Source organism: Chironomus tepperi, unplaced genomic scaffold (assembly GCF_022539635.2).
Source record: "Chironomus tepperi strain 1889 unplaced genomic scaffold, CSIRO-AGI_Ctep_v1 contig_354, whole genome shotgun sequence".
Lineage (NCBI taxonomy): Eukaryota > Metazoa > Arthropoda > Insecta > Diptera > Chironomidae > Chironomus > Chironomus tepperi.
This window is the reverse complement of record NW_027226476.1, coordinates 4094489-4117572: the sequence shown is the minus strand read 5'-3', so window position 1 is coordinate 4117572 and position 23084 is coordinate 4094489. Positions and strand designations below refer to the sequence as shown.

Genomic DNA, 23084 nt, shown 5'->3' with positions numbered 1-23084 from the left:
TTAGTAAACTAAGTTGACGGTGTCTACAGCCGAGTTGACAGGACTTTGAAAATCTGGAATCAAAAGGTCCAAAATTCACCTCCAATGAAGTCCGGATCCAAAAAAGTAGAGTACGGACTCCTGAACTTCGATGCAGACACCTCAAAAATGGAGTCGTGGCATCTCTGGTCTACAGTAAAGCTTTATTTGCTTTATAAATTTTCGGGATCGGAATTGGGAAATCCCGGGATATAATAGTCTTCAATTCCGCCCAACAGTCAAACAAACTAGATTGAATTATCGCAAATGTGTTCCTTTTAAAATTAATGTTTTCTGTCACAGTGCAAATTGTATAAATTCGTACTTTTCAGCGTAATTCGTGTCTTTTCAAATACATTTTATTTTATTTAAAAATTGCTCTTGTTAAAATTCTTCTTCATCAGATCATAGCTTGTATATAAATACAGATTCAGGAAGATTTTTGCATCAATTTAAAATCTGCCTTGTGAGTGAAATATTGTGAAATAATAAAAGCAGCAAGCTTTAATAAAAGTTTAAATATTGTATGTGAATAAAATGATGAATTTGTAAAAGTATTAATTATTTGATTAAGCTATAAGAAAATTTTAAAAAGCAATAGGAAAGAATTAAAAAAGTGAAAAAGTGGATATAAATTATAAACATAAATGTAAGTACCCCCAAACAGCACACATCGATTAATCAAACAAAAATCCGGCCTCAGGTCATCGTGACTCTGACTTTGTGCCAGATTTGGTTTAAATCTGGTACGTCAGAGATTCAATTTATTTTCGGCACCAAGCTGGAAGAGTCAGAACAGTCTCCTGCTGATTTTTTTTTTATCATTGATTCCATATTAAATATTTTAGCTTATAACTATGTAATATTGTTTTAACATTATAGATCGATTAATTGTACTATTTTGTACAATCAGTTGAATAAACCCTAAATAACACAAATAATAGGTGTAATATATGCTAGTAGTGAGCAAACTGTGTATCAAGTAACACTGAAATGCTGTAAAAAATGCAAAAACAATTATGAAGAGCTCATAAAATGGCTAAAATGTCAAATCTTTAGTTACATGTTAATTAACGGTCATTTTGTTTTTATAATTTTCCGAATTTGCTCAATTTATAGCATACTCGATCAGTTTTATAGCGTTCTCGATTATTTTATAGCATCCATACAATGTTCTTTTGCCATTTCACTTTTATTCGAGATATTAGAGACCAGAGTTCTATATAAAGCGAACATTTTGCTTGAAGTGCGTCGCGACATAAAAATGGCTCAATAAAAGACCAAACATTATCTTATAAATCACGATTTTTACAACTTTTGTACGCAAAAATTCAACGGCATTCACCTGCATATAAATGAAAAAATGTCAATTCTTCCCCCTTGAAAAAATCATAGATATATTGTAAAAATTGTAAAAATTTTGATTTTAACATACAGCCTTACTTTAGGCTTTATTCTCCCTTCGATACAGTTAGAGTTCAATCAAGAATTGCAAGCCGACACTTTGTGCATTTTACATTCGCAAGCTTGCTGTTTTGAACAAACTCTATTTGCAATATCTATTTAAACATAATATAAAACTATTAATGCTTACATAACTATTTATATTTAAAAAATACTATAAATAAATAGGTGTGACTGAAGTACCACGGCATGAAGTGTCCGATTGGTCTGAAACTTTGTCAGAATTAAGTCCATATTGTGTCCATTTGCGTCCAACAAAAAAATATTTTCGTCCTACTTCCAGTTCCTGGATATAGCATGTTGAAGTTTTGGTGATTTATGCCGTCGTACTTCAGGATTTAAAACGGCATCCCCTCCTAAAATCAACTTTATTCAACATATTATACATCAAAATTGGTCTACTAATTTCGTCCATTTACGTCCCGCAAAAATTTTGAGGAACCGATGTCTCAGACAGAAGTTATGGCTCCTCAAACTTCCCGACCAGGCTGCTTGCAGGCCAAAATATTTTTTTCGCCCAAAGACTTTTATATGATCATGTTATATATCAAATCAGATCTACTTTTTCTCAGCATTTCAAATATTAAATAAAATTTTACGTCCAGATCAGCGTTTAGGACTTATGGCAGTTCCAGTTTTAGTGCCATACCTGAATAAATGAAAAGTTTCTCATCTTTGCTCATGCATGTTATATGTCTAAACATGTCTGTTTTCATCAAAAATAACGAATTTGTTAAAAAATCTTAATTTCGATCATTTTTTAAATCACTTATGGTATTTAAAAAATCATTAATTAATTTTTCAAATTAAAATTTCGATAATTTGAAATTTTATTATTTTCTTCCCCAAACTTTAAATCTCTTTAGCCTTTAGAAAATTTCAAATAATTTGAAATTAAATTACAGTAAGTAAATAAATTTTAAAAATTTTATCGGACATTTAAAACAATATAAAAACAATTTTTTAAAAATGTTCAGAATTTTCATTTGTTATTGAGATTTTTGAGATTTAAAGTTTGTGGAAGAAAATAATAAAATTTCAAATTATCGAAATTTTAATTTGAAAAATTAATAAATGATTTTTTAAATTCAATAGGGTAAAAAATATAATTTCTTGCGTTATATAATTTCTTGCGCGAACAAATTCACCAAAAAAATTTTTTTTTCTGACATGAAATTTTTAAATGCTTATTCCTTCTCAACGATAAACTCTGCTGACATCAAAATCGGTTAAAAAAATACGAATTTCGTTAATTTTCAGATGCCGTGAAAAAAATATTTTTAGGATGCTCCATTGCTTCAAAAATCGATCATTTATACTGAATATAATTTCTTGCGCAAAAAAATATAATTTCTTGCGCAATTTTGGACAAGTAGGCGATTAATTTCGACGGAACAAAACATCAATTTTCTGATTATTTACCCTCTTTTACGACGCTGTCTTCCTTCCAAATAGTTTAAGGATGCTTCTTGATCATTTTAAAATATTTCTGAGGTTGAAAATGCGAAAAAATTATCACAACAAAATTTTTTTGTGCTAGCCTACTTGTCCAAAATTGCACACGAAAATTTGAAAATTTTGTTTTAGTAATTTTTTCGCGATTTCAGCCTCTAAAATATTTTTATATGATCAATAAGCATCCTCAAACCATTTGGAAGCAAAACAACCTAAGAAAGGAGGATAAATCGTCCGAAAATTGAAGTTTTGTGTCGTGAAAATCAATCGCCTACTTGTCCAAAATTGCGCAAGAAATTATATTTTTTTGCGCAAGAAATTATATTTTTTGCGCAAGAAATTATATTCAGTATAAATGATCGATTTTTGAAGCAATGGAGCATAAAAATATTCTTCTTACGGAATATGAAAATTCACCAAATTCGTATTTTTTTTAAACGTTGTTTGGTAAAATTCTTGCTTCCGTTCAAAAGTTATGGACATTTAAAAATTTCAACTGCATTTTGCGCAAGAAATTATATTTTTTACCCTAAGTGATTTAAAAAATGATCGAAATTAAGATTTTTTAACAAATTCGTTATTTTTGATGAAAATAGACATGTTTAGACATATAACATGCATGAGCAAAGATGAGAAACTTTTCATTTATTCAGGTATGGCACTAAAACTGGAACTGCCATAAGTCCTAAACGCTGATCTGGACGTAAAATTTTATTTAATATTTGAAATGCTGAGAAAAAGTAGATCTGATTTGATATATAACATGATCATATAAAAGTCTTTGGGCGAAAAAAATATTTTGGCCTGCAAGTAGCCTGGTCGGGAAGTTTGAGGAGCCATAACTTCTGTCTGAGACATCGGTTCCTCAAAATGTTTGCAGGACGTAAATGGACGCAATTAGTAGATCAATTTTGATGTATAATATGTTGAATAAAGTTGATTTTAGGAGGGGATGCCGTTTTAAATCCTGAAGTACGACGGCATAAATCACCAAAACTTCAACATGCTATATCCAGGAACTGGAAGTAGGACGAAAATATTTTTTTGTTGGACGCAAAAGGACACAATATGGACTTAATTCTGACAAAGTTTCAGACCAATCGGACACTTCATGCCGTGGTACTTCAGTCACACATAAATAGCTCAGACTTTATAAATAGTAACAACTCTAAACATGCCAAAATGACGATAGCGGCAATCGTCTAGTTTCTGCTGATTAGCGGAATTCATAAACTTCATCCTTATCAAGTTAAAAATGTATCAAAATCACTTTCTACTTTTTCTTCTAAATGATGTGCTTTATCTGTGAATAATCAGGCACACCAAAAATGTATTAAAGTAAAAAAAATGTGATCTTTTGGGTCAAAAAGTGTTTAGAATAGGAAGTAACACTTTTAAATGTTGCTCACGTGTATCTAAAGGAAGTTATAATAACATAGTTACTTATTCCTTTCAAAAATTAGTTATTGCTTACTTCCTTACTGTTCCTATGCTCGTATGTTTTCTACCTGACTTTGTTGGCTCTGTCAAATGGACAAATTCTTTGTCCACACATTTGCTTACTTACTGTAACCTATGTTGAGCTTAAGCAACAACAGAAGGCTTCTGTAGCTCTTTGCTGCTGGCTCTGTCACCTAGTTTGTACAAATTCTTTGTCCGTACTCGGCCACACGTTAAACTGACACTTTTTTATCACGGTTCTGCACCATATAGCTTTGGGGGCTCCTGGTTCCTGTTTTACTTGAGGATTACTACCAAGAGCAGTGTATCAAACTGGTATTTCTGTCACAACATTGACATTTTCTCTTGAATAATTTAAAAAAATAAAATAACCATTAGCTTTTCAGACCTTAAGGTCCATAGCTGCGCGTTTATATGCGTTTCATGGCTATTGATAGTTTAACGAGCGAGGATTCGCCAGATCTCTCCTTTAAACCTAGACCTACAGTTTATAGTGGAATACGAACCACTTCTTTGATGACATTCCCGAATAGCACAAGGCGGCAAAAAATAAGAAATCCGTGACGGCAACGCTGTGCTATTCGGGATTACTGCCTCTAACATTAAAAATCGGTCATAATCAATGGATAACAATTGATGTACAAACATTGGCCTCAATTTTTGATCAGAGTTGCAAAAACAAGTGCGTGTGACAGACACAGACAATGTCTTTTTACAGGCAACGCACAGATTGCAACTCTGATACAGATTGCAACTCAAAATTGAGAGTTTGTATTAAAACGAATCAAAACTACTTGAACGTAATAATAGAACGTTCCCTATCGTATGCTGACTACGTCATAAATGTAATATATAGCGTGTGTAGACTAAACATTACATTAAATTACAAAATACATAACGAAAATATCAAAATAATCTCGCACGTGTCCACAAAAAAAATTGAGTAATGAAATTTAAATCATATACAGCATGAGATTAGATGGAATGAGAGCGAAGCATGAATATTCAGTAATTTTATGAGAGACGATTTGAGATTTATTTTATTATTGATAGAAAATTAAAGGAACTTGAGGTAAAACATAGAGAACATGCATAGTTTGAAGTCATGTCAAGTGGAATTGATCATTAATTGAATTTTTAACTTCCGGTTCATTTTAGTGGATTTCAGGAGGGGGGTTAGAGAGACCCTAAATATTGCTCTACTTAGAAGCATAATATGCATAAAGCATAAGGTTCATAAATCTCAAAAATTTTGATTTTGAGTCTCTCTGGAATATCCCATGTCTGAACTATTACATATAATAGCTCTATAAAATTAGATTGACTATAAGTGTAGGTTTGATGATGCTTAACTCATCTTCAGTCAATCAGTAGTGATGTGCGTTAAACTTGTTTTAAATTTTGTGTAAAATTTAAACTCAGGAAGTTCAAATTTATTACTTTTATGATGAAGGTAAAAATAATTTATTCATATTTAATATTTTTAACAATTTTGCTAGGGGTCGTTCATGTATTCTGTAACTTTTTGATCAATTATTTTTCTATTTTTCTTCTTAACGTTCATTTTTTTTAAAAATAAGTTGGGTTCGAAAAGTTCGAATTTTTCGACAATCTAATGTCGAAAAACTCGAATTTGAGACGGCCACACTCTGTGTTACGTAATAAGTGAACGACCCCTTACGGGAGGAACGTGAAATTGTTAAAAAGCTCTAACAATAAACGGGTTGAAAATATGCTTATATTAGCTTTAAGTTGTTTCCGAGAATTCTTTTAAGTTAGTGATGGGCAACCTGAGTGCCTCGGCCACCAAATAATTTTGAAAATGTCACAAATTGCATGCTATGTGCTGTTTCAGTTAAGACTAACCACAAAGACGTTCTGCGATCAGGAGCGTAGCTAGAAAATTTAACTGGGGAAAGGAATGTGGGAGGGGGCCTTGGGTATGGCCTCATCATTTTTTTTTTTAAATTTTTTTAAATCGATTCTCGGAGACAGGGCCCTTCCTCCCAATGACTCCTCTTAGCTACTCCTCCTGGCCACGACTCATAAATAATTGCCCATCACTGCCTTAAGTGTATTAAAGTCACAAAGTCATAAAATGTGATTTTTGATAACATCAGTTATGCGGCGCTTCATTCCAGACAATCAGTTCAATTTCAATTCTCTGATTATAATCCAAATTTTACAATGTAATTGACCGGAGTTACAGTATGTCTTACTCATCATACTGATTGAGTTTCATACAAATACTACAATTGGGAATTACAAAACGTTGATTCCACTGAAAACATTATCACGTGACGTAAAAAAATGAGAATTTCTAAGTTCGGAGAGATTATGCCTGTTTATTCTCGTTTATGTTTTTTTCAATTTACCAGTTTTGATATGACGCGTCATAAAAACTATGAATGAGAGGAATAACAACAAAAAAAATCACAATTTTGCTATCACAAGTGATTTCCATGGAAATGTAAATTTGTCATTTAGGTGATGATTCAGCTGCTTCTTGTTTATTTCAATTGATATGTAAGTAAAGTCTGAACTGGAACGTGGCCAGGAGGGGGAACAAGCGAGTGGGGGCAAGAGTTCCCCACCACCTCTTGGGGGGCCGTGCCCCCAATGGACCTCCTCACTACCCCTGCAGTCTTGGATATGCATCTAAAATATAATATTTGATCCAAATTTCAATCGGTTCTTGTCGAACTGTGACAAACTATTTTAAGACTAGAGTATCCGTAGCGCCCGTGGCGCCCCATCTTCAGAATTTTCAGCTTCATGTGGCATCACATTACACCCACAATCCCTATGATACCCCTCAATTTTAGGTTTTACATTACACCCCCATACCCTGATACCCCTCAATTTTCGGCTTCACATGACTTCACAAAATGGCTTCACATGGCTTCCGTTCTTGTATCAGCAAAGGAATTGGGTGTTTATAATATAGATTCTAAACCTGAGATGGTTTAAAGTTTATACCAGTGGTGGGCAACCTGTGTGCCGCGGTACATTAATGTGCCGCTCAGTCTTTTGCAAATGTCATGGACACCATTTAATATCTAATTTTCCGTCGAGCCTTACCACCAATGAGTGCCATGAAAGATAAAAGGTTGTCCACCACTGATTTATTATGTTTACATTAAAAATGATGAAATTGAGCAGACAGTAAGGAGGAGGTTGGGTACATCAATTTAAAATATCCAGTAGAAAAATATGTTTTTATAGCATTCACAGTAGTTAGTCTGCGACAGGATATTGAGTTCATAAATATAATATAAAAATGACACAGTCTTATAGTCTAGATCAGATGAAAGTGAACATTCAGACAGAAAAGACAGTAAAATAGAGTCTATTTAAGTGCCGACACAATATCAAACAAAGGAAATAAACTCGAAATTTTTTTAATGTGAGTTCAAATTGACCTCTTAATAATCTAAGAATTTAAACGGGTTATCGAGTCTATAAACCGAGAATCTGACAAGTTGTTTAATCGATTTAAAATCAGGCTGGCGGACTTGGTGACGGATTAGATTCAAATAAGGCACTAGGCAAGAGTCAAGCCGAGCTGGAGTCGGATTTTTAATCGATTAACTTATTTAGGCTATTCTGGTGATTGATACCAAAAGCTTATTGTGCATACTTCTGTTTTTTAAAAACTGGAATCATGCAGGCCTAATGGTCCATTTAAGTGTCGTATGCTTTTGGGGATTTGTATATATAGTAATAACTATATGTTATATTGGGTAGAAACCCAATGAGAATGTGAATAATCTCAACGTACGGAATTTTGATTTTTTAAAACAACGTCTATTCATTTCTTGCCCAACATTTAATAAACTCTTCCCAGTGGCACATTCAGGGTGGGTTAGTAGTGGGTTTGGGAATCTGCACAGTTGCATGACCTGACCCAGGGTAAACTAATGCAATGTACCTAACCAAAAATTGTACGTGAATATCGCTAGAATTAGGAGGTTGACACTCTAACCCAGTGATAGGCAATCTCTGCACAGCCAAAAAATTTTGAAAATGACATAAATCGTATGTCGTGTGCGGTTTCATAAAGAGCAACACGAATCAATTGCCAAGAAAAGAAGTCTCAGCGATGTCTCATTTTAGAGCTTCCTTGCTTGTTTTTTTGCATCATCCGATTTAATCTTTATTTTTGGATTGTGAAGTGAAATCCAAGGCTAAATCCAGAGTTGCCACCTATCGATTTGCTATAAAAGCTATAAATCTTTCACAGGCATAACCTACCCAAACAAATTTGCCTTCTTATAGGCTTATCTAGCTAAAGGCAATACCTAGGCAAAGGCACTGCCTAGCTGCCATGATACAGCTAGGTACCTATCCACAAGCATATATCTGACAACTCTGACTCAAAATCTTTACTAAAGAACATTATTTCCCATTTTGTTTAGTTTTCTAGTTTTCTAGTCTGAACAGTTTAAAATTAATCACAAGTGATTACGGTGTAAATATGATAATTTTATGAATTTGTCAATATTTATTCTAAAAAGTATTAAAGAGTAAATTGTATAGGGACTGTGTACGTGCTACGTAACGCGAAAAATTGATTTTCTGACTCTCCATTAATCTTCTTGGAAAAAATTTTATGTGCTTAAGGCGAATCAATATCTCAAATCAAAATACCTCTATCCCCACCCTACCTCATAAGAGCTTAACATAATAAATTAACTACCAAATATTAAAATTTCCAAAAACATAGAATTTTATGTAAAGAACAGAAAAGAATGGAAATATAACAGAGACTGGGAGAAAGAGGGACATATTGACATAATGCCAACATTGAAGTTGGTAATAAGGCAGGAATATTTTCACCATACATTAAATTTACATTTACATTGATTCAGAGCTCGACGTTACCGCAAATTTTATATGATATTGATCCGACTCAGAGGCGCACCTAGGGGGATTTAGATGACCCATATTGATTTTTGAGGAGGGTGGGGAAGTTCGATCCTAAAAACCTACCACCTTCACCCCTGGCTACACTCTTGCGTTAATCATAAAATCATGAGATTAAGCCTCGAACCCATATTAAAAATTCGATGAGAAGATGAAAAAAAATGTCTAGAATTCTCAAATTTAAAGCATTTCTACTTCAAAAAGCCCTACAATCACGCCAACCGCATTTTCAAAATTATGAATTCAATTTCTTTGCTTGGCAACAATTGAATTTTTATAAAAAGAAATTTGAGGGAATATTCAGAAATTAGGTAATGCTTACAATATCTTTTTTAGGCTTTTATGCTCAATATATTGCTTCTTATCAAAATTATGAAACTAAAATGTATATTCTGTGACATCATTGTGACCCCCTAGCTCCTCCTTCCACTGAGTACTTACTTACTTTGCTGATTCATGGCTTCCCTCAGATGGCGCCTAAAGCTGGCTCTATCACTGGCTTCCGTCTGTCAATTACCAACAACAAGTACAATACTGTTTACTTGCCAGGTGGTTACCAGATGGATACTTGTCAGTGATAGAGATAGCTTCAGACGCAAACTAAGGCAGGCCATGGATCACAATTGATCGGTAAGGCCAGTGAAGCAAGTAAGTAACTAAGTAAGTGAAATACTATCTCTATCGATAGTCAGCCTTCTTCCAAGAGTCCCTTTGGCCATCCATGACCTCTTTTAAATTCTAAAAAATCAGATCTCCTCCAAAAGTCATTTATAGTTCCAGCCACGTTTTCTCTATGGTTCTCTTAGCATGCAATTGAGGATAATGGCTTCCTAGGTCAACGCACCCTGTATTAACAAGAGCCTCCGTACCACTATGTGTCTTAAAACTCCCATCAAAGCGTTATATCATTTCCGAATATTCCCCCTAAAACTCTCTTGTCATGAGCGTGAATTTGAGTAAACGAAAAAAAAAAAAATAATAAAAATTCTTGAATTTCACCATCACCAGATGCTCCGTTCAGTGTTTGTATCTATTTTCATTAAATAAAGTCAAAAAATGAGCATGTCCATAATTTTTTGTGGCATTTTGTGTTGATTAAAATGTTAATTTTGTCATAAAATGTCAGTTACATTTAAAAATTGTGGACAAAGTGAAATTAAAGGTTAAAAAATTGATTTTTTGGCAATATTTAAAGATTATTTTTGTGGATTTAGAGCTGTATATAGAATATAATGCAGATTAAAATGTATATATGTGAAATTTAATATTTAGTACAGTGTGGATTGATAACTTTTTTTCAAAAAAGGTCAAAATTTGGGTATTATTTGTTGGACATTCAGTTCATGTGCTGATTGCGAAATGATTTCGGTTAATTTTTGCAGTTCCTTTTTTGGGAATTGGACGTGAAAATTTCAAGTTCTATTTTAAAATTTGACACTTTTTTGTGCTGTGTATTTTTGTGCATGTGATTGTTATTAATACTTGACTTCTGTCTTCTTTTATTGCAGATTATACATATGCAAATATTCACACAAAATTGTAACGTTCCGACGCAGTAGCAGCGATTTTAATGACTTTATATCCAATTTTTTTTAACAAAGCTTAATATCAAAAAATAATTTGCATGGAATCTATCGTAACAAGCTGTGATTCATTATTAACCAAGACAATCAGCAAGAGCAATAAACCATTAATTGGACTAGAATATATCATCGAATTTGATGACGGCAATAATGTCTTAAGGCCATTCTGTTGTGTTATTTGTGATATTTATTGCAATGAAAATGAAATTCTTTTTCACCTGACGACTCATGAGCATAGAATTAAGTACTTGGTGAGTATATCTTTGATATGATTCTTTAATTGTGTTAGAGAGGTTCTTAACAGGCAAAGAGGCCGCTTTTAGGTACCTTAGCGGTATTTCTGGACCATAAAAGCATGCTCTTTGTCTGTTAAGGTAATTATTGTTTTATGATCGATCGCGGTACACCTTGATAAGCCTTGACCGAAAACGGCTCATGACACACGGTCCATGACATTTTTAGAAAATATTGGCGTGATACTAGTGTACCACGGCTCAAAGGTTGTCCATCACTGTTCAATACCATTCCGTTATCCTGCCACTACGATTCACTAGATTAATTAGTAAACTTGACCCAAATTTTCAAAGAATTAATGCTGTGTAATTAAATAATATAGGAAAATATAAAGCATAGATCAAATTCTTTGTCAGAGTAGGCAATCGGCAGTCAATGAATATTGACCGATGACAGATTTTACCTTGATTTTACCTAGGGTTTTCAAAAACGGGAATTTTTCAGGAAATTCCAGTTCCCGATTCCCGAAATCAGACGGGAACGAAGATTCTGGAAACCCTGATGTTAACGGCCGAAGGTTAGCTGTCGACGACAGGTGTCAATGGTCGCCGTTGACTCCCGATGGTAGATGATATTCGGAGGGATTTTCAGCCCATTGTCAACTCTGTTCTTTGAAATTCAACAATGCAACTGAATTTTTGAATATACATAATATTAACCCGAGTAGCACAGATCAGTTGATCCATCATAAATTTGGCACCCTGCATGACTCTAATTGCATTATTACATTTGATCCAAATTTAGTATTATGCCAGAGTCACGTAAATCAGATTTGAAATCAATAGCCAACTCATGCTCTTCGGGATACTTCTGGTTTCTTACTCTGTCTGTGTTTCTTTCACGTTCAAAATTTGTAACCCTTTTTTCGACCACTTCTATAGCATTTTGTATCAAATTCATTATCTTATCTAAAATTTCAAATATTTTTTACAAGTTCCGACCTATGTATTGAAGTAAATAAAGGAGTATATTATTTCATTATTTCACAAAGGTATACAATGATATAAAGTACACTTATTCTTCTTCAATATTAATCCGTTCTTAATACCTTCTAAGTATTATAAAACAAAATTAGTCTGGATTAGTCGTTATTTCACCATATTCATTAATTCCTTTAAACGAATGTTTACTTATGATTTATTAATGATTGTTATGACAACATTGTATGAAGTGTGAATTCAAGGCCAGACACTATTAATAGACGTGAATTGTTACTTCCAAATGCCTTAATAATTCTCTTTAAACTGCTTCAAATTTGATATATGTACATCAGGGGCGTAGCCAGAACATTTTACTAGGAGGGCCCGACCGTTCAATTCTCAGAGGGGTGGGGAGGTGCCCCCAATGGACTCCCCGGGCTACGTCCCTGGTAAAGTGATGTAAAGTAATGAGTATATTTTGCTCCCCGATCTGAACAGATCAGTTGATAAAAAGGTTTCAAAGTAATTTCGGAATTGAGACCAGAGTTGGCAGGACTCCAAAGTGGAGGCGTCTCCAAAAAAAAGTGGGGTCCGAGTTCATGAAGTCCGGATTTTTTGGACTCCAAAGTCCTGCCAACTCTGATCGAGACCAACATCGGAACCGAAACAAGGAAATTCTTTAAAGTCTTGGTCACGGTCAAGACTTCAGAGAGCCAGAGCTCGAAGTCAACTCGGATTTCGTATGGAGTCGAGTCAACTTGAGCCGACTTTTTCGGATTTGTCGGATTTGGTATCGAGAACCCAGAGGTCATTAGTCCATTGCTTCATCAATGTGTCTAATAACGCAATCGACCCCGAAACTTACTAAACAAGCTAATATTCAACGAATCATTTATTATCATTTAAAAAATTCTCAGAAAAGTTATAAATAAACACAATTCATAATAAAATGTTGATTTGATTAGTTTAGCTGTGCTTGATATACATAATGTACCATGAATTTCCCTGTAATTTGATTATCTGTTGATTTGTTTATGCTTATGATTATTTGAAAATTGACCATTTCTACTAACTTGTGTGACACAAAATTGCTTGATAATTCGACAATTTACTAGATCATCATGTAATGTCCCTGTTCATCATAGCTCAATTACACATGTAAATTGTTATTTTATGATGAGCTATTCACGATTTAGTATTATATTATAGATCATGACATATTTTATTGACAATTCTCATTAGTAATAATTCAAATAAACTATGAAATTGTTAATACTTTTTTTCATATTTACTATAATTTATAAATAGTCAAGTCAAGTCTACTCAATCAAAATAGTTCAAGTCTGCTGATTACTCGTGACAATCTTAAATCTAGAGCTCTATGCATAATGATTATCGTCATATTAATTGACTTTATTCGCAATTTGTTAAAACTATTTGAATTAGTTTGGTGCCAAAGACCCTGGTAACCCTAACAGACTGTGAGCATGCTCACCTAGATGAGTGTTGTCATGAGTATACTCAATCAATATAATTGATCATCAATATAATTTGTGAGCATACTCATAAGCATATTTGTTAATGTCTTATTAAATTAAATTAAATTTGTGTTGATAACCGTTTTTTGGCTCAATGGACGTTTTTCTTTCCCCAACTCTGCACGTTACATGACCCAAAGTATATCAATACAACATATTTAGCCACAATTTGTGTGCCGTGAATCACACAAATCGAGTTGGTTTGATGAGAACAGCTTAAAAGCACCTAAATCCAACTAGATATTCCCTGGGATTGAACCCGGGTTGTTAGAACGGTAGTCTGATGCACTAACCACTTGACCATTGCCGCTTACTCATAATGTACCTTGTCGCATGAACCTTGTCTATTCGGGTAACCTGGTCACATACTGTTATCTACAGATCTGTGCCAAGTGTCGATCGATGAACTATGCCAGAGCTGCCGAATGCTACTTTTGGCTGTTGACCGACGACCGGTCGCCGTAAGGATTTCCAAGACTGAAGCTACATGATAATTCTTGGAAGCCTTGGTTTACAAGACTACAGAAGATTGAGGTGTCTTGGTCTTCAACTTAATAGCAAAAATCATTAAATATAGAAAAGTTGGCAGTATTTTTTAATTCCGGACTTCAAAAAAATCTCCTTTAGTGTAGTCCGATCCCCAAAAAAATGATGCTCTGATTGAGAATACAATGAGCATGAACATTTTAAAGAACCCCCACAAATTTTCAATTATACCAGCACTAAAGTAGACTCAATAACTTCATGACTGACCATATCAAAACCCCAAAACATGACCAACGCTTCCTAAATGATCACATATCTACTCCATACTACTTACTTACTTCGCTGGCCGTACAGATCAACTGTGATCCATGGCCTCCCTCAGATATAGCCTATAACTGGTTCTATCGCCGGCTTCCGTCTGAAAATTACACTCTATATACAATATTTCATTTAAATACACAATATTTTGCTTATGACATTTCTCACAAAGACCAAATGGATTACATGATTTTCAGAACGTAAGCGGCATCTGCTCTCGAATATAAAACGTGAATGATAAAACAAAATCACGAGTTTGACGGAAATTCCCATAGCGAAACTGAGAAAAAAAGCGATTGCACGAGACACGGTCGGGTCGCAACTTGTTGACGTTATTATAAAGTGATTATGAAATTTCTTCTTAATTCCTGTTTGATAATTCAGTATGATTGATGTTAATAACTGACATTTAAATGGCATTTGATTGTGCATTAATTTGTGGATTTATGGGGTGATTGAACTTGTATTCTAAGAATGTAAATGGGAAATGGCCGGCAACAGACTAGCGATAGATCGGTATAAAGCCGGATTTAGAGTGAATTTGGCACTGAATCATCATTAAACAGTCTTTGTCCCTAACAAGCTTAGATACCGCTTTTTGATTCCGGAGTGGATTTTCTGGAACATTTAAGGTTAGGTTGGGCTACATTTTTGACGCGGCATTTCATTTACATACCCCGTACTTAAGCACACATCATTTTTAAACGATTCCTGACTTCGCGTTGCTATTTTTAAATTTCCCTCGCCATTCATTTTTATCATCAAGCAAGCAGTTCTTGGAAAGCAATCTGCATAGCGATTGAATATGTTTGACATAAATGATAAAGTGTTGGTCAACCTGTGTGTTTCGACACATTGATTTGTCTTAAAAAATCACAGGTGTGCCATGTAATATTTTCAAAATGACCAAAAAATAGACGATCGCTAAAAGTTCTCAACTGGATTGTAATCCAGTTTTTAAATAATAAACCGGTTTGTGAGCAAAGTACCCCAAAAAAAGCTTATATTGAAAATATATATTGACTCAATTGAATTTGTACAGCACTGCATTATGTTTAAAATAACATTCAGAAAACAATGTTATATATTTAATCACATTTTAAATTCTACGATAAACACAAAAATAAGTCGTAATTTGAAACGTTTATAATGAAAATCGTGGCTACTGCAGTTAATTAGCATTTCATGTTGATCTCGTTGCAATAGAAAAAATGAGCAATAAATTACCCGAATTAAAAGTAAAAGTATAGCCAGGGTGAAATAACTTTTGTGGAACTTATTTTAAAGGATTCTACTTCCGTTTAGAATCAAGCCAGATTCGGAACACTTTTTAATGCTTGATGCTTTTCGGGTTACAAACAAATTTTCCAAGATTTTCCAACTGTTCAAAATTATCAAAATTGAAATACACTGTGCTCTAAGGGTAACCAGAAATTTCTTAAGTGAGGGAGAGGGGCTGTCTTAGCAACAAACCCACAAATTTGTTCCTAATTTTAAACATGATTTTTGGTAACTGAGACAATCCAAAAATCTTCATACATTATAATCAGATTATGACCATTACCAAAAATGATTTGCAGTAAAGCCAAGTCTTACTTACTTCGCTGGTCGTACAGAACAGTTGTGATTCATGACTTCCCACAGGAGTCGCCTGAAGCTGGCTTCCACTTGCCAATTTCCGATACCAAGCACAATACTATTTCTATCGACAATTTCTTTTCAAGAGTTCTTTGGACGTCCACGAGCTATTTTACCGTTCAGAAATGCAGCTTTAAAGACCTTAATTAATGGAGTTTCCACAGACCTTCTAATAACATGTCCAGTCCATCGCACTCTATCAACTTTGATTCGCTTTAAAATATCAGCATCCATAAAGAGCACATATATTTTCTTAATACGTAACGCTCTTCGGTGGGAGTTTGGGTGAGGTTTAGCTAAGTCTCAAATAATGAAACAGTGTTGGCAATGGAATCGCCAATGGCCGACGGCAATCGGAAAAAAGTCACCGAATATCATCTACAAGAGTCAGTTAACGGCAGCCGCTGAAATCTGCTGCTGGTTGCTGGTAACACCTTCCACCGGCAGCAGTTTTGAAGCCGACCGTCATTGACTGCAGAATCGCTTTGCAATCAAATCAAGATTTCCGAGGAAGATCGATTAAAAATTCGATTTTACATGTTACGTATTAAGTGAATAGTCCCCATATGATCTTCCATGTAAATCATGTAAACCCCACAACTCAGAAGCCATCCGATATGAAAATATCAATTTCTAGTAAAAACTCAACAAATTCCAAAAATAAGTAATACATTAGGAATCAGAAATGTTGAATTAAAATCAGCAAATAAAGTCTGGAAATAATAAATAATTGTAGGAATAGCTTGTACTACTTAATTGTTTATGTTCACATATGGAGAGGCAGACACGAGTGTTTCCGATTTACATTTCGTGAGAGTAAAAGTAGTTCCGCTCTTGTTCTCTATTTCTCTCGACTTAAGTGCTTATTACCCCGCAATTTATTCTCTTTTCTTGTTATTTGATGAAATTTTTACTGTGGATTAATGATGCCTTTAGCATTAATTGAAATACATTAAGTATGATGAAAAGAAAGGAAAAATTAAGAGGCGTGACAATAGCTTGGATTGGCTGTGTGGGGGTGAATATGGTGATATTCACTTGATTTACATCTTCATTCAAATTCACTAGATTGACCAGTTGATGCACGCATTTTTAACAGAATAGATCGATGTGCTTTATAGTTTTGTTGGTTTAAAGGACTTTGTTGAAATACGGAAAGTGATTGAAAAGTTTAAGTTAAGTGACTTTTTAATAGTAATTTAAATTTGAGGGCATTAATTAAATAAAAAGGACTGTTAAAATATTTTAAATATTAATTTTTGAAATAAAATTGAATTAAATTTGTGAATTAATTTGAAAATTAGTCAAAAAGATATTGAAATTTACAAAATTGGAACATTTTGAAGATTTTTGCAATAAAATATTGATTGAAAATTAGTTTAAAAGAGTGAAAAATATTCATTAGTGCTGGTATGTCAAATTAATTAATTATAATTTTAGTTGACCATTCTTTAATGTTTAGTTCAATTTTGTAATTTACACCCTAGCTTCTAACTCAATATTTTCAAATAGATAATTAAATACAATCTGACCAAAAATTTTCTTAATGACACAAAATATCCTAAATAGCACAGTACTATATAGTATAGAATTTGGTTCAAATCCGTAATTATGTTAGAGCCACGCCAGTCTGTTGCCGGATATTTGACTTAACTAAATGATGTAGGGTTTGCAAAAAATTAGATGCGCATAGATGGATAGATGCAAAAAACTGCAGGCCTTCACATCTGAGCGAACCCAAACAGGTTCTATTTTATTAATAAATGATCTACTCATCGTTAATGATTAGTAAATTAAGTTAATTTAAATTCTGCCAACTTACTGCTTTACTGTCTTTCTGTCTGCTGTAACACTTAAATCTAAGCATCATGCATTTATTTTGAAATGCGTAAAAAAAATTAATTTTAAATTATTATTTTCAATCTTCTTACACAAATAACGACTCAATTATCATTAATTGATTCAAAATCCAGCATTAGGACGTCATGAATCTGACAAATTATTGAATTTAAATCGAATTCTAGCATTTAGTCAACCTAACAGACAAAGACCATGCTTTTATAGTACAGAAATACTACGACGGTATTTAAAAGCGGTTTCTTTGCATGTCAGGGGTCATTTCAGCCTGGTGTTAAATTTAGGATCAATTAACTAGCTTTTAGATACACAAAAGAAGAAGAAATATGTAAAGAATCAAAACATTTAAAATGCAATTTCTTTTTTTCTTGAAATTTTTTAATTTCCAAGTTTTTAAGAAATCTTAAACATTAGCAATTAGGATTTAATACTCTAATTTCTAATTAAAAAGTTCTGATTAAAAATTTATTTTTAAATACACAATTTCTTGAAATTAAATCTCGTGCTTCATAATCATCGCAGGAATTATCAAGAAAAAATTGACAATGATAATGAATATGCCGCAGAATTGATTTTTAATGTCGCATAAAATAGCTCAATTTTATTTTAATTATTTTCATTAATTTTTTTAAAAATTTTTTTTTGATTTTTAATTTTAAAATTTGATTTTCTTTTTTGTTTTTTTACTTTGAAATTTAAAATTTTTGATAATTTGTTATTTTTCTTTTAATTTTTATTTTTTAATTTTAATTTTTTTTTAATTTTTTTTTTTCAAAATTTAAAATTTATAAATTAAAATTTTAGAATTTTAAATTTTTAAATTAAATTTAAATAAATTAAATTAAAAATCAAAATTTAAAAATTTATTTTATATTAGAAATTAGATTTGAAATTTAATTTAAAATTTAATTTAAAATTTAATTTAAAATTTAATTTAAAATTTAATTTAAAATTTAATTTAAAATTTAATTTAAAATTTAATGTAAAACTTTATTTAAAATTTATTTTTTTTTATTTTTTTTTTATTTTAAATTTTGAAATTTAAATTATAATAAATTTTTTTAAATTTATTTCAATTTATTTAGGAGCTGAAATTCCCATCCACAATGAAAATCCTCGACGCAAGCAAAAAATTCAACACAGTCTCAACATTCCGCGAGCAGTGCCTGTCCAAAATATCCGAACGACTTCACATCTACCTGGTCATCCCAAAAGTCAAAAAATACAGCTTTAAAGTCTTCGAGTCATGCAAGGAATCAATTGTAAATGCAATAAAGTCATCAAATAGTAAAATAAATGAAAAATCATTTGGAAGTCCGTCGGTGCTGCTTGAAGGTCTCAATTTTGATGACGACAATTTACCAACCCAAAATTGCTGCTTTTTTGAAATTCCAAATTCAAGCTTAAAAGCTCGGCTGATAAAATTTTACGAATCTTCAAACATTTCGGAAGCAAAAATTCACGAAATTTACAAAAATTTACGAAAAAATCCCGAAAAGCATCCAATGTATGTCGAGGAATGGCGGAAGTATTATGCATGCCGATACCCAGATCTCATCAAGGCCAAAATTGCCGTCGACGGCTACGACTTCCAGCCAGAATGGATCAGCTACTTTGTTCTACGTCTCGAGGAACTTCACTATGAAGAAATTAATCAAAAAAATGCTCAAATTCTTCATCAGCTGAACCTGACGCAGGAAGTAATCCGAAGGGATCAGGAAGAAGTCATCGACAAAATCATTGGCAAGTCAAAGTCCAAAAATAAGCTCCTAAATGACCCCGACAGCGACACTTACATCGAGTCATGCATCCGTGATCCAAAAATACCACGAAAACCAAGAAAGCCGCACTGCTTCATCGACGAGTTCCACTCAATGACAGACGAACAAATTTTGGATCCAAAACGGTACGAATTTGATGCGCCAGGCTCAGTCTTTTCAATTTGTCGTCAAATTTTGGCATTTAAAGATCAAATTCGAGTCTTTGAAAATTCATTAAGAAAAATTTACGTAAAAGCAGCGGAAATGGAGAAGAAGAGCTTCTTCTTAAGCGAGGAACTGCTCATGGATGATGAAATTTTGATTTTATTCACGACAGTCAAGGAAATCCTTAGACATGCAATTGATAAAAATATTATTGTAAATTCACAAATTAGATGCGCACAACGAACAGTTCAGCAACTTAATGCGATGGTTTTTGAGGTTGAATACAGGAAAAAGCGATTTTTGGAGATACAGAAGCAGGAAAATGAGAAGAAATTAAATAAATGGAGAAGCTGGTCACCGAAACGGAAATATGATGATGATAAGAAGATAGGCAATGATGAGAAAAGGAACAGAATTTTTAATGAAATTTTTGATAGTGTCAGCAGCACAGCAATTGAGAACTGAATTTTTAAAGGCTTTTAGGAATTCATTTTGGGGTCGTTCACTTATTACGTAGTTTGAGATAATGAATGACTTTTTGGCTCTCCCCTTTCCTCCTTCCTCCTTCTCTCACTTCTTCTAATTCCTTCCCTCTATTAACCCCTCCTATCTACTCCCTCTGTCTCTTTCTTCCTCCTTCTTCCCCCCTTCTTCCCCCCTTCTTCCCCCCTTCTTCCCCCCTTCTTCCCTCTTATTCTCCCTTATTCTCCCTTATTTCCCCAATCTTTCTAATTCGCCCCAATGTTTCTTTCTTCTTCCCCTCCTTCGCTCTCCTAATAGCGTTACGTAATAAGTGAACGGACCCTCAATTATAAAATTACTTAAGGATCATAAAAAATATTATAATTTTATTTTTAAGTTAATTCCGTTAAATTTTACATTTTGATATGATTTAAAATTTGAATCCCGAGCGACACAAATGAAGATGGCTATGTCACAAGGAAACTTTAAGATTCCATTAAACCTTTTTTACTTACTTACTTACTTCGCTGGCCGTTCAGATCAAGTGTGATCCATGGCCTCCCTCAGTCGGTTCCTGAAGCTGGCTCTATCGCTGGCTAACGCTTGCCAATTTCCAATTTCAAGTGTGACACTATCTCTATCGACAGCTTCCTTCCATGAGTTCTTTGGAAACCTCTTTTATTAATACCAAATGGAAGCCGCCTCCGCTTGGCGTCCATATGGCTGTTAAATTTAGGCGGCTTCCAAAAACATTTGATTAAATCAAGCAGCCAAATGGACACCAAGCGGAGGCGGCTTCCATTTGGTGTTAGTAAAAGAGAATTAGTGTCTTTATAGTTCCGTTGAGAAGCCTTCTTCATTTGTGTCACTCGGGTATGTTTACACTTCTGTAGCATGAAGTTGTGCCCCCCCTTCCATATTCTATAATTAGCTTTGCTTTGACTAGTATAATTTCCAATTTTATTTTAAATTTAAAAGCTCTATATTATTATTAAATGTTAGACATAATTTGGTAATAATTTAAGAAAACATATTAGTAATCGAAATAAACAAGAACTTTATGCTTTATGATATAGCTCGTGATTTGTTGTCTTAGTTTTTAATAAATTTCACGCATAGCTTAATTAATTTAATTTTTAGAAACAATCAATTTAGGCTGGGAAATACTTGGTGTGGAAATTACAGAAAATCCAACCCAATCTTGTGTTGGATTGACCAAAGCTGACTTGATTTTCGGTCAGTCTCTTCTAGTAAAATTTGCTGGCTTCGCCTCTTTTAGAAGTCGGCCTCCACTTTTTAGCTTGCCCTAAAAAAGCCTTTAAAATTGTGATTTATTTTTTTTAAATAATTTTTTCAATTATAAAAATTGTGAAAAAAATACGATCTTTAACTTTGAAAAAGTTAATAAAAATTAATATTTTCACGAATTTAACGATTGTGTCTGACCTTGGGAGCACAACATGCTCTATAAAAAATTCTATATTACTCTAAATTAATTTAATTTAATTAAACTTATTAATAAAAATTTTATTTTATCATAGGTATTTTAATTAATAAATATTATTACTAAAATTTAAAAATTTAAAAAATTCTGTTTAATTTTATTGTATTTATAATACAGTAAAATAATAAAATATAAATACTATGTATGCAGTAGTAAATACGAAGTAAATACTCTTGGATTAAGTTCCTAATTAGTCAGTATTTAATTTGTATACAATACATATGTTGTGAAATCAAATTTATATTTTTATTGCAAAAATTTTAAAGGATTTTTAATTTTTAAGAATTATTAAACTTTATGTCAATCAAAATGAACGAAATTTTCAAATTTAATTTGTATTTCAATCAAGATTTATTCAATAAAATTTATCAATTATTTCATAATAATTTGAATTTTGAATTCATTTATTAAATTTAGGAAGGGGGGGGGAGGGAGAACGTCCCCTTAAATATCAGGGGCATAACCAGAGACAAATATAATATATACATGATCCCTATTAACCAAGTGCATTACTATCTCTATCCACAGCGTCTTTTCATGAGGTTTTGGGGCGCCCGTGTGATTTGCTTGCTATAGAATATAATCTACCATCAGTGGTGTCAACGGTCAATTTCCTGGTAAATTTCGGTGTTTTAATGTATACTTGGAATGTTTTGTCGGAAAAATCTATGTGTAGCTAAAATAGGGTGGCTAGAGGATTTTCGTGAAATATCGGGACACTATTGGAAAAAATCGGGACATTTCTATGTTTGGCACTAATGGGGTACTTTTGCAATTTTTAGTACTACTTTTTTGGTAGAAAAATACAGCAGCGTCCCGGCAAAAATACAGCAGATGGTCGCCCTAAGCTAAAATCAGAATTGACAGGACATCATTTGGTTACAGTTTCTGAATTCCGGCTTTGGTCCTGCCAATTCTGGCCATAACTCTTATAAGTAAAAGCTAGAATTTTATTTTATAGAGCCAGTTTTAGGTGCCATTTAAGGGATGTCAGTGAATCAGTTGATCAATTGATCTGTAAGACCAGTAAAGTAAGTAAGTAAGTAAAGTCGAATCGTGTGGACTTCGATCCCTGGACTAATTTCAACATATTTTGCCTTTTATTGAGTATTTTTAAATTACACTAAATAATTTCAATCAATGACATTTGGTCCCTGACTTCTTATTTTTATAGTTTTAGCAGTAAAATTGATCAAAATTTTACAAATTATCATTTTCCTTCCTCGTTGCCATTT

The 23084-nt window shown here is 33.0% G+C and overlaps 1 protein-coding gene across 3 annotated transcripts; it reads left to right on the top strand.

The window, feature by feature from the left end:
• The first annotated feature begins 597 nt into the window (after positions 1-597).
• Positions 598-21031, top strand: LOC139094315 (uncharacterized protein CG7065-like). 3 transcript variants are annotated; one of them, XM_070645343.1, is made up of 3 exons: positions 598-667; positions 10833-11158; positions 19044-21031. In XM_070645343.1, exons 2-3 carry the CDS (start codon positions 10949-10951, stop codon positions 20346-20348), a joined length of 1515 nt encoding a protein of 504 aa, XP_070501444.1. In that variant the 5' UTR covers positions 598-667; positions 10833-10948; the 3' UTR covers positions 20349-21031. The 3 variants fall into 3 exon arrangements, with proteins under 3 accessions (XP_070501444.1, XP_070501445.1, XP_070501443.1); XM_070645344.1 differs by lacking the exon at positions 598-667 and adding an exon at positions 5789-5851; XM_070645342.1 differs by lacking the exon at positions 598-667 and adding an exon at positions 7713-7804.
• Positions 21032-23084: the final 2053 nt, after the last annotated feature.